Genomic DNA, 12,501 nt, shown 5'->3' with positions numbered 1-12,501 from the left:
AATCATCTGGACTAAAGTGTAACGTACTCAGAGGTGGACTGCCTGGTGTACTCAAGTACATTTTTCTTTGGAAAACTTTTACTTCACAACATTCCAAGGCACAATGTCGTACTTTTTTACTGCACTACATTTCATAAATGCGTTTCTCTTTTACATTTATTACTTAAGTACATTAAAAATCTAGTACTTTCTTACTTTGACTTACATGAGTAAAACTAAGAAAGTACTAGATTTCTAATGCAAGTATTAAATGAAATTCAATATGAAATGTAGTGCAATAAAAAATACAATATTATGCTTTGGAATGTTGTGAAGTAAACATTTTCCAAAGAAAAACACTCTGATAATGTAAAGACACTTGAAAAATACGGAGTAAAAATACTTCACTACTGTCCGCCTCTGCATGTACTGTATCCAATTATGCGCTTCCTTCAAATCAAGTCATAGAGTAGCTCAAAAAGATATACTTTTTATTGCTGACATTTTTGTAATATTTATAGAAATAACTGAGTGAAATCATTGTACGAGTAATCTATAATTTCATTGATTGGTTGGCTGATTTATTGATCCTTGCAATTTGTCCAGTGCAAAATGCGTTATACTACTTTTTCATTGTCTTAGCGCCTCTGTTCATCACTCTGTTCAGCTCTGTCTGAAGGACATCACCACTGTTGACATATTAAATTGCAGAACTCACACATGATGCAACTAAATATCCTGTATGCACAAACAACTCAAGGACTTTTTTCAGTAACGTTTCAAGGGGAATGATGCAGACCTGGAACAGAACACAAGTGCATAAGAGTGAGATTATCAAGGTTAAATTTGGATGTACTCTTAGATGTATTTATGTGTCTTCCATTGCGCTCACGTGAACAGTGCAGCTGTTGTATGTACACAACTAATTGCACTGTTTGCTTTTCACATGTTTAGCTGCTTCTTGCACATGCTTCCTTGCACTAACTTTAAGTGCCTTAGGTTGGCTTAAGGTATAATCTGAGCTTTTGCAATGTAGTGCTTTTGTCTGTTTCATTTTTACCATAATGACTCACAAAGACCACATAGCTATATGATCAAGACATGCACATTTCACGCACTTATATTTGTGAGGAAAACCTTTGTCTTCCCTTCTTTCACTGCATCTCTTTCCAATGCTTTGTGTTATATTTTGAAGGATCTATACTGAGAAATGTCACAGAAAACAATAAAGGAATGTAGAGTGTAACCTGTAAAGATCGTTTTATCTGTTACATCAAAACACTTTTTAGAATGCTGTTATTTATGAACGATTACAATTATTCTTATAGCTTATGAACGATTACAATTATTCTTATAGCTTTATCAGAGATTTAACAATATTTTGGAAGAAACAGAGATGCTGTATATCAGAAACCCATTTCAGACTAGATTTCAAACTTTTTAATGCCAAGGACCCTGAAATATGATGATACCCTTAAAGGTGCTAAAGAGGATCTTTTCGTCGACTGAGAAACCAAAGACTGTTAGTGAGTTTTTAAAATGAGCGCATGCGTAAGAACAACCCCCTCCTTCACAGCTCATTTTGAAACTCGTGCACGAGTATTGGAACACAAGTGTTTACCACCGGCATTCGCTGTGTCGTGTTAGTGGATTCATTATGTCGGACTCACCGCAGGTAACTCATAATCTGCAGTTGTTACTCCTGTCTCCTGACAAAAACATTGCATACGGCGCCTGTGGAGTGTGGAAAGTTACTGGAGAGCGCAGCCGCGCATGTCTCTCACAAGGAACGTCATGGCAGTGATTGACAAGCCAGAGGGCCAATCGTTTACACGATGATTGCGTAAACGGTTGGCTGATGTTTTTAAGGCCCTACCTCGTGCACAGATGATGTATATTAATATTATTTTCAGTGCATCTAATCAATAGTCTTGTATCAGTTAGTAAAGACAGTTTCAGGTAATATTGCAAAAATGTATAAAACAAAACATCCTCTTTAGCACCTTTAAGAGGGATCACTTTCTTACAAATAGCAAACATGATATTACAAATACACCTTGTTTCCAAAAATTAAATAATTGGGTTTTAGTTGTCTTTGAAGCAACTAAAGCAAGTTGTTAGAATGTTATCTGAAAATAATATATATTTATAGCACTTTTCATAATATCAAATCAGTTTTATAGAAAACAGTGCAGGGCCATAACCACAGTGACACTAAGAGGGACACATCACCCCTAATTTTCTGAATAGTGGTTGATCATTTAAAATAATAATAATAATAATTCCATAAAATGTTCATACTGTTAAAATACATTGTTGTGTGAGAAAAATGAGAAGTCAGGAGATTAAATATAATGTGTGCTGCAGTTCAGTGGCAAATTAATCTTTTGCTAAAAGATGATGTCATGCATGATGTCAGTAAATCATATTTAATCATACATGAGTCAAAGCATTTAATCTTACAATAAATTATTTAAATCAGTTCCAGACATGCACAAAAAGTTATGCTACTACATGTAGGCCTTTTAATATATTTTAATGTTTTAAATTCATGCGCGTAACCACTATATTTTAACAATGTATCTTTAATCACACTGAAGACGTTTTGTCTGGTGCGCAACGAAACGTTGCTTCTTTTTGACTTTAATTAGAATCTTTACTGTAAACATGAACAGATATAGTCGAGTCAGCAACTCAGACTACCACACTGGCAAAACGCTCTGGAAACTAGGCACCTTTTCAAATAGGGCAGTTCTCTGAACTTATAAAATGGAGCCCAAAAGTTCACAGTAACACAAACTCAAGAGAAAAGCTTGAAATATATATGTGTGTATTTTTGAATTCGAGTGCACAACAAAATATCTGAGGCACCTTTAAAGGGTGTGGCGACCTCAAATGGTGTCGCAAGTATCATTTTTTACAATGCTGCCAACTTTAGTTACATGACTTTGACAAGGTTATTCACAACAGCGTTATCTTGTTGATTTAGACAACAACTTGTACACACAGGTTTCAGCTGATCATAATGGGAGGTCTTGGTTTATTATAATGACTCAACGTGATGTATATGGGCGTGCGTCTGCACTAATCTCACCACTTCACTCTGGCTTCAAGTGATCACTGAGGGAGTTGCCTTCAATAACGGTCCAACAGCTCCAGCATCCGAAAGCAGAAAAGATAAGGTAAGAACCGCAACAAACTCATTTGCCTTTCGCCAGAACGTCTATAACATAAATATATATCAAAATAAATATCAAAGACGCCACTAGAAATGTAACTCGCACGCTTAGCCTATTACTCCCAAACGCCACCCAGACAAAAAAAAAATGTGACTGGCTACCTTGACTTTGTGAATGACGCGTTAAAGTGCATTTAAGTTGAAATAAAACTCGTAATTGCATTAAACGGTCATGTTTCGATTATTAAAACTCCTTTCATTGCAGAAGCAAATGCTGAATTCTGAAGAATGTCTCATGCGACATGTCATTTCAAAAGAATCTTTCACAAGTTCAGTCATGCCTGAGATCAGAGATACACGGTGCCTTGTAGGGAGTTCTTCACCTATCAGTTTAGTTATTACGAGTCCCTGAGGGGTTTCTGACCGAGCATTGTGTGTGGTTAAGTTTGGATCATAAATGTGTGCTTTTGTTACTATAATATTCTTGTTTGTTTGTTTGTTTGTTTTGTATGTGCTCTGATGTGTCATGACCCCACCCATATTGAGAGTGTGAGACATGTGCTGCAGTGGCAGTGAGAGCTTGTTTATTGTCTGTACAAATTATCAGGAATATTTAGATTACCCTCATGGCCCAAACATCATGCACATAAAAATGTACTAGTATAGCTGAAAACTTGAAGTCCTGAAAAGTAATAAATGTTAATGTTTTAAGCATTCTACAAAGAATGAAGTAGTCCGTATTACTTTTATTGTGTTGTAAATGATTGGTCTTGATTTTGTTCTTGCAGGTTCTGTTGTGAAATATGCAGATGTGTACTGTGGTCATGATGATGTGCTATACTGCATTTGCCACTTTGTTCCTGTTGGGTAAACTGACATTCTTTTGACATTTTCCACTTCACTTTCATAGAAAAGAGAAGAAAAGAACATGCATTGTTCCTCTTCTTCCTTTTTTCCTGCTTGATGAATGTCAAAAATTACACCAAAGCTATAATTGTGTATTAGGTGATGTTATCTAACAAGATGTATTCTGATCATATGAAAATACACAGGACAGTCTTCTACCAGTTTCAGCTCAAACTTTGGTGTTGTAATTTTCTAGGTGTTGCCACTGGCCAGACTTCCCTTGAGATTTCTTCCTGCTTGACTAAGGAGCAAAACCTGGAGATGTACTGCAAGTTCACTCCAGCTTCAGGCTCCAGCCTCCAGAAGACTTGCTACTACATGACGGAGAATATGTTGATTGCCAGTACCAACAGCAGCAGCATCCCAGACAACTCCTTCAAGAACCGTGCCAATATCTCCATTGTCGACAACACATGCAAGCTGTCATTGAACGGTTTGCCGGCAGACAAACCCAAAAACTACACTTGTTTCATCAAACAGACTGCCTCACCAGTGTCAGTCTCTGCAACTGTGGACAAGAGTAAGACAACAAAACTCTTTAACAATTATTACATCTTGCTTTCTGTAAAGAAAATTACATTCCATATTAATTTGAATTAAGCTAATTTTTCATCTGCATTAGTAAAGGATTATCAACTTTTTTGATTGCTTGGAATTGAAAAGGAAGAATTCTTTATTTAGTCTCTCTGTGTACTTTTATTTCTATGGAAATATTCCAATGAGTCAATGACTGACTGATGTTGATCAGGCCGCTATGTTTTTTTTCTCTCTTTGTTTTCCAGGTAAGCTTCAGAAATGTTCTGCCTGGTGTGTTGTGCAGCACAGTGGAGCAGCACTCCTGCTAGCTATCCTTACTTTCCCACTCTTGTCAGAGCTTCTTTGAGCGTAGAATGGATCTCTCTATACAACTCCACTTCCCCATAAAAAAACAAACAAATTATAAATCCTGTAGCTTGTACTACATTAGAAACATTTCCTCAGAAATCAAGTTGTTCAGATACTGAGAGCACTTTCAATCACATCATTATATATATATAAATAATGTATGCATTGGTTTGGGTGATGGTGATGTCAAAAACACTGTTAAGTGATGCATGTCCCTGTAAAATCATGTACTTTGGATGTTGATGTATGAATTATGCCTTTTAAAGATGTCAAGTGAACCCACTGTTTGGTGTAAAATGAATTCTAAAATAAAATTGAAGTTGTACTCTGATTGGGGACGTGTGTGTGTTTGTTTGTTGAAAGATGTGGTGTTTTAGCATGTTGTTTTTGCGAATAGCCTTTCAAACATGCCTTAAACTAGCTATAAATATATAAAAATAAACTAGAAGTAAAAGGATGACACTGTTGTTTATGGCGCCCTCTAGTGACTAACAGTTTTAAAAAGAAAACACTGCTGCACATGCGCAGAGGGGATATGTTTCTTGAACCTTTGCTTCTAAAGACATACAGGTAACTATTAAATGTTACCAAAAAAATTTTCGAGTATGTGTGTGTGTGAAACGATAATATGGCTTATTATTAGCCATACATTCTAAATCATTCTGAAACTTTTTTGCGGGATGCTTTTCATCCTTCTTTGTTTGGTTAGCTCAAATGCTAAATGCTGCTTTTTGTCAGTTTTTGCTTTGTTTGCCAAGTTAGTCGTAGTAATTGTAGTGGTGTTGATATAAATGCTATAACATTCATAAGTTTAAAAAAACTGATGGACAACATATCGGCTATCAGTTAGCAAAATTAGCTTTTTATAGCTTTTCAACAGATTGCTATGGTGGTGGGACTTTTAACGCAGCGGCGTAAAAATTCATAACATCCCGACGCCACACCTGCTTTTTGCAATCTTTTCAAGAGCAGGATCTACTCGACGAGTGCAGTAGTGCAAAGTCTCTGTATCAAATGTGCGCTGTTACTGTCTGTTGTGTGTTTGCAGTGGATGTTTACGTTTGAGGACCACAAAGCTGAAGCCCAAATCACGATTCACTCACAAATATGAGGTTAGTTTCATCTTCAGTGTCATTGAGTCAATCTTTACATGCCCTGAAAAACCTGGACAGACATTAGTGTATTTATTATGATTATTGTATTTATCCTACATCCTTGTTTCTATTTAGAGAGCAGAAAAGTCATGATCCTGAAGATTCTCCCATACTGCAGGATGGTGAGATGTTTGAATTGAACCGTCCCATAAGTTCCTTTGTCATTTCGGGTCATAATGTGTGTAGTGAAATTAACAGCATCATAAAATGCTTGGTAACATCCAGTCTTTGGTTTCAGTTTAGTTGCGACAGTTTACAGCCTGTATAGCACCATATAATGCTAAATAAAGTGCATACAGTACATGTACCTGGAACAAGTAGTAAAAAAGCCATCAGTTAAATTTAGCATCAGTGAGATTGTCAGTAATAAAATATCTGTCCTCTCAACTGCAAAAACAACAACAAAACAGACAACTTCATGTTCAAATTGACACACTAAATTTATTTCCAGTTGTTTTAGGAGTTGTTGGACCAAACCGAGAGGGTCACCATACAATAACCTCTATGTGCTGCTTTACCAGGTGTTGATGAAACGGCAGAAGACCCACTGACTATCACAACCATCCAGCCAGCTGCCGCATTTTCCACAGATCAGCAAATTAAGTATCATCTTTTCAAAACGGAGGGAACTGGGGGGCAGGTAAGTGGCATATGTATGCATAGTAAATATAGATAATGAGATATGATGATTAACACCTTGACCTCCCTGCTTCAGGTAACCTACCGGGTAATCCACTTGGCTGATGGGCAGGTAGAAGGACAGGCGGATGGGGCTGCAGCAGTCAGTGTGGTGACTGGCTTTCCAACAGCAACACAGGCAGCAACACCACCTGTAACCCAGGTATCACTTCTTTTTTTTTTTAAATAGGTTTATCAATTTGAGCTTGTTGTTGAAAACAGTTGTATATATATAATATATGAGAAGTAGTTGTGTTTAGTAAGTGTTTGTGTGCATGTGGTTAAAGGCTGTAATTTCTCAGTCTGAGAGTCTAGAGGGAGAGACGTCTGAAACTCAATACTACTATCCTGCCACCATCTCTGACACAACTGCTGGTACCATGGTAACCAATCTCCACACAGCTGATTCGGTACTATCTCAGCCCACCCCTACAGGTAATGCTAAACTCCATTTACACTACTGTTTAAAACTTTGGGGCTTTCTTTTTTTCTTTTTCTTTTTTTTTTTGAAAGAAATGCATGCTTTTATTTAGCAAGGCCGCATTAAAGTGAAACAAAGTCATTTATAATCTTACAAAATATTTCTTCGTAGTTCTTTTGAACTTTCTATTCATCAAACAATCCTGAAAAAAGTATCAGCAGCATAATACTTACAAGCTTGTTGTGGTTCTCGGTCCAAATCCACTATCAACAGCGTTTTTCAGAAATCACTTACTGCACCTTTAATCAGCTTATGTTTAGTTTTAACCATGATAAAAATAAGAATTGTTTCTTGAGCACCAAATCAGCATAATTTAGAATGATTTCTGAAGGATCATGTGACACTGAAGACAGGAGTAATGACTGCTGAAAATTCAGCTTTGTCATATCATAAATAAATTATATTTTAAAATATATTTTAAATTGTCATAATATTTCACAATATCACTTTTAGCTATTTTTGATCAAATAAATGCAGCTTTTGTGATCAATCGAGACTTCTTTTAAAACTACAAAAAATCTTACCAACCCAAAACTATTGAACGGTGGTGTGTATAATGTTGTCCTGATATTTTGTTGCAGAAAAGTTTAGATATAGATTTTCTCTATGAAAGTAGCTAACTTTACAAAATGTATTATCATTATATACAGCTGATAGTTGAAAGTTATCCACTTTAATTATATTGTATGTGTTATGATGCAGTTAAATTAACAATATATATTGAGTTGCCTTTCTTTCGTTTCTTGCAGGTCAACTCTATGTAATGATGTCACCTCAGGATGTTCTAGCTACAACACAGCAGAGGTTGTTCTCTCATATCATATAGCCTACATAAAAACACATGTCCAATCACTGTAATACTTTTCTTTCCAACTTCTTCAACCAATCCTATATCCTCCTCCACAGTAAGTCAGGAACACAGCGCGTTTCCAGGGATGACAAACGGAGGGCTCAACACAATGAAGGTTATTCTGTTTAATCTGAATTCAGCAGCTCCATCTCATTATCCATTCCCTGCTGCTTTATTTCATAATAGACTGCAAAAGATTTACCTTTAAAGATGCTGTGGAGATCCATCTTAATGTAAGCTTTTGCTTTCTGCCCTCAGTGGAACGCAGACGAAGGGACAAGATCAACAATTGGATTGTCCAGCTTTCCAAAACCATCCCCGACTGCAATGTGGACGCAACCAAGAACGGTCAAGTAAGCTTAGTTAGCACTAGCAGTAGCCAGTTTGAATGTTTTATTCAAAAGTGTAAGGTTTTTTGTTGTTGTTTTTAAATGTTATACCATGGTCATTTAGAATACTATTTTCTGATTGATTGATTGGATGGATGGTGTGCATTAAAACCATTTCAAATAAATGCTATAATTCATTCATTCATTCAAACAAATGTAAACTTACCGCACTACTATATCTTTGTTTCTTATTTAAAGTGGGCAGTATGTTAGTTGATCTAATGACCTGTAACTGACAAAATAGACCTGGACCCAGACAAATATTGTACTGCAAATATCAGTGACGGCTTTAAAGGTACAATTTGTGATATTTTTTCCGCTAGAGGTCGCTAGAAGCCTATTCAAAACAAAGGCGTAGTTTGATGACGCCAAGTTTTAGAGCGGAAACTTGGGACATGTGGTCTCTAACTCAACGGACGGTGCAAAAGAATAGGGATTGGAGTCTGGAAGAACTCATGTTCGTGGATGCGATTATTAACGTTACTGTAGTATGAAGCAGAGCAGGACCGAGGGTTGCGGGAACTGAACGAGGAGCTGAAGCGATTGATCAACACACGCCTCACAAGCAGCAGGACTTTTATTATGACACAGTCGCCGGCGCCGCTTCCGCTTTTCCGGTCATGAGTTTACGGGAGCTGTCCTTGTCGACAGAACCAGCGGCAGATGGTAAACAGTAATTATGTTCCATAAATAAGTAACACAATCCACCATAAAACGTGCAAGAAGTAAATAAGGAACTGCTTGAAGCAAGCTAGTGGTTTGCTGGACGCTAGACACTACTTCCGCATTTGTCCACGGCACTGTTGTCATGTGGTTTCTACGTCAGTAAAGGCAGTAACAAAGGTAACTGACGTCATTGACAGGCGACTGCACTGCCCCGTGTCACTGTTTAGAATGGGAATTTTCTCATGATTTACAAGTAGTTGAAAACATTAGAGATATTGTTCGTAATCAGCTCGACAAAATATATAACACTAGCCTAGTGGTTTTTGGATATTTTACTGCAAACATACATATGTTTACATATTGTACCTTTAGCTTGTCAATGCTGGCAAATGACCATGGTATAATTGGGATAATTCATGTCTAGCTGTGGATTAAATGATTTGAATGCACATCTTTGCCTCCACGTCATGCGTCTGTGGATTATCCCATACTTATTCCTTCAGTTCTGTATATTTTTATAAAGTTTATTCTATATTCTATTCTAAACAGAAACTTTTTACTGTTTTTTTTTTTAAAAATCCACACTGCGTAGCATAAATACATTCCTGGACACACATTAGTAAGCTGGCATTACCCTTGGTTCCTTCACCAATGGCATACACCTACTGTGAATATAATTTACTTTGAAACAGATATAATTTAACCAAGACTTACAACTTTTTTGATAACTATAGCATTTATATTTAAAGGAGCCGCCCACCTCAGAGCTCAGCCTTTTTTGATTTTTAAACTTTTCAAATCTGACAGCTCCTAATACATCTTGTACACTAACATGCAAATAGATTGAGAATCCTGTTTATTTCGATTTTGTTTTGCTCTTCCATGTAGAGTAAAGGTGGGATCTTGTCGAAGGCATGTGACTATATCCAGGAGCTGCGTCAGAGCAACGCAAGACTGGAGGAGGAGCTTAATACTGTGGATAGACTGAGGATGGACAATCAGCTTCTCAAACAAGAGGTATTTCACTTGCCACAGCAAAAGCTTCACATTTCAAACTAAAGAACATTCTGATCTTTTTAGTTCATTTTATACTACTGATTTTGCAGGCATATTTTTATTATAAAGTATTTTGTAAATTAATGAACAATACAGGATGACTACCAGCTACCACAGCTTCTCCTAATAGTAACTGCTGCTGCTAACAGTAATTCTAATGTCAAACAATTAGCAGTTCTGTACTTTTATGTGGTGGTATAAATGCTTTGAAGAGAACAGAAAACAGAGTTTCATTGCCTCTTGCAGTCGTTCTCTCTCTAATCCCTCTCTTCCACCCACACACATACACAGATGGAAGAGTGGAAATCAAAGAATCAGATGATCAGAAACCAGTTGAGACAGCATGGCATAGTGGCGGCATCAATGGACACTCAGTGAAGAACTGCAGATTCACTATATAAGACTCCTTCTGTGGTCTTGTCATTAATTCCGTATATACAGGTTTGAAATTACATGTAGAAATCATTCTCACTGTGGACAAACTCTTTCTCCTTCCCTCTTCTACTGTTTGACTTCACACAGCCATTGATTGTTTCAGATTCTTTTCAGGGTGATCTGGTATTATAACTGCACTGAAATTGTGCTTAATTGTCAGATCTGTATAATTGTAGATCTGTGTCTAAAGAATGATTTAACATTTCTTAGAACTACTGTGGAGGTGTTTCAGGTATATGTTGTTGTTGTTGTTATTTTTTGGAATGTGTTTACAGTTAGGTGACCTTCAAAAAATTATGTCCATTATATTCAGTCAGAAGTTGTTAATAAAACCATTTTTCTACGCACTGGACAATCAACTGGGACCAGAACACCAGTTTTGGTCATTAATATTGCAATTTTAAAAAATACACATCACAATAAAATGACACAATGTCTTTACATAACATTGTCTTTATTGAACCTCATGTAAAGGTTCATAGCAAGAGCCATAGTGTACATCGGGAGAGTGTGAAAGGGTTGGCTGGAGCAAACCATGCATAGAGCTTTTGAATAAGAAAACTAGACCAGAGTCTTTTTGGTGTATGTATAAGTAAACAATAAGGTACGAGAGGCTGACTTATGCACTAGCCTCAAGTACCTTATTGCTTTTATAAAATGGTTACCACACAATACAAATCTTAAAGCCAAAAATATGTATCAATGCAACTTTCATGAAGTAAACTTTAATTAAACTTTCCGCCGGAATAAATAGTCCCTGATCGTGAACAGCAACAAAAGTTACATTATTATTATTATTCTTTATGAGTGTGTCAGTCAGTAGTGAAGACTTTTACATTGAAAAGACTGAATTGTGTACACGTAACAAAACACAATTGATAAATGCTTTGACTAGCGCTGTCAGTCACGGGAAAACCCCTTAACTGATAAAAGGAGATGATACATAAGATAATACATTGGACATTTAAACAGATTTTTTATTATGTGTTTACACTAACCTAATGTGTTTACACTAACCTGTGCAGCGTTTCCTAAAAGCATTGTATGTTTTTGGGAAACTCTACCCTGGATGGGTGGACGCAATGCAGAGGACAAATTCAGAGTATGGGCACCATACTTGACCTTCACATCACTTATAATTATATAACACATACATAACAGCTGAAGACTCTTAAGTATGTATGCAAATTCTGAATTACATCTCTTTTATTTCAATAATGCAAGTAAAAAAATACTACAAAAATATTTCAGGTTAAATACTAAGGGTTAAATAATGAATTAAATAATTAAGAGTCAGAATTTGTTAATTAAATAGCACAATACTTTGGAAGTTACTAATTAAATTCATAATGTAATTTAAAGGCAATCTACATTGTCCAGAAATACACATTTAAATCTTTGTTGTGTCAAATCTTTGACTCTGTATATAAGAGTTTTCTTTTATTATCAATGATTTTATTTTTGATTTATTATTATGAATTATTTTATTACTATACAAATATGTTTATGGTTCTGTCTGTTGAATCTTATTAATGAAATAACCCTTTGTATACAAACAAAGCAGTGATAACAACATTTCTAACATTAAATAAAATGTTTACAATATTTGCCTACGTTTTTGAAAGCAGAAAACACATTTATAGTCTGTTTAGTCTAGACTAAAGAAAAAGGTGTCAGACACAACTGCTGGTACCATGGTAACCAGTCTTCACACAGCTGATTCAACACCATCTCAGTCCACCCTAACAGGAAATGTTACACCACATTTACATACTGTGGTTTTCTGTTTTTATTATGAAGAAGTGTGCTACTGATGTCATGTTTTTTTTTTCCTGCTCCACTGT

At 36.1% G+C, this 12,501-nt stretch overlaps 2 protein-coding genes across 3 annotated transcripts; both read left to right on the top strand.

The window, feature by feature from the left end:
- The first annotated feature begins 2,973 nt into the window (after window positions 1-2,973).
- Window positions 2,974-5,279, top strand: thy1 (Thy-1 cell surface antigen). The gene is made up of 4 exons (XM_067407307.1): window positions 2,974-3,161; window positions 3,946-4,024; window positions 4,260-4,583; window positions 4,846-5,279. The coding sequence occupies exons 2-4, from the start codon at window positions 3,961-3,963 to the stop codon at window positions 4,944-4,946; spliced, it is 489 nt and encodes a 162-aa protein (XP_067263408.1). The 5' UTR covers window positions 2,974-3,161; window positions 3,946-3,960; the 3' UTR covers window positions 4,947-5,279.
- Window positions 5,280-5,902: 623 nt separating this feature from the next.
- On the top strand, window positions 5,903-11,978 carry usf1l (upstream transcription factor 1, like). 2 transcript variants are annotated; one of them, XM_067406328.1, is made up of 10 exons: window positions 5,903-6,060; window positions 6,178-6,224; window positions 6,624-6,742; window positions 6,818-6,943; window positions 7,083-7,215; window positions 8,011-8,065; window positions 8,168-8,226; window positions 8,370-8,464; window positions 10,055-10,183; window positions 10,514-11,978. In XM_067406328.1, the coding sequence occupies exons 1-10, from the start codon at window positions 6,056-6,058 to the stop codon at window positions 10,598-10,600; spliced, it is 855 nt and encodes a 284-aa protein (XP_067262429.1). In that variant the 5' UTR covers window positions 5,903-6,055; the 3' UTR covers window positions 10,601-11,978. The 2 variants fall into 2 exon arrangements, with proteins under 2 accessions (XP_067262429.1, XP_067262428.1); XM_067406327.1 differs by having other exon boundaries at window positions 7,068-7,215.
- Window positions 11,979-12,501: the final 523 nt, after the last annotated feature.

This window comes from Chanodichthys erythropterus, chromosome 13 (assembly GCF_024489055.1).
Source record: "Chanodichthys erythropterus isolate Z2021 chromosome 13, ASM2448905v1, whole genome shotgun sequence".
NCBI lineage: Eukaryota > Metazoa > Chordata > Actinopteri > Cypriniformes > Xenocyprididae > Chanodichthys > Chanodichthys erythropterus.
This window is presented reverse-complemented; position numbering and strand designations above follow the sequence as displayed.

Coding starts and splice junctions, on each gene's coding strand:
- usf1l (XM_067406327.1), top strand. Junction 6,743..6,817: donor CGGAGGGAACTGGGGGGCAG/GTAAGTGGCATA, acceptor TCCCTGCTTCAG/GTAACCTACCGGGTAATCCA. Junction 7,216..8,010: donor ATCTCAGCCCACCCCTACAG/GTAATGCTAAAC, acceptor CGTTTCTTGCAG/GTCAACTCTATGTAATGATG.
- thy1 (XM_067407307.1), top strand. CDS start 3,961: ATGCAGATGTGTACTGTGGTCATGATGATGTGCTATACTGCATTTGCC. Junction 4,025..4,259: donor TGCCACTTTGTTCCTGTTGG/GTAAACTGACAT, acceptor GTAATTTTCTAG/GTGTTGCCACTGGCCAGACT. Junction 4,584..4,845: donor CTCTGCAACTGTGGACAAGA/GTAAGACAACAA, acceptor TTTGTTTTCCAG/GTAAGCTTCAGAAATGTTCT.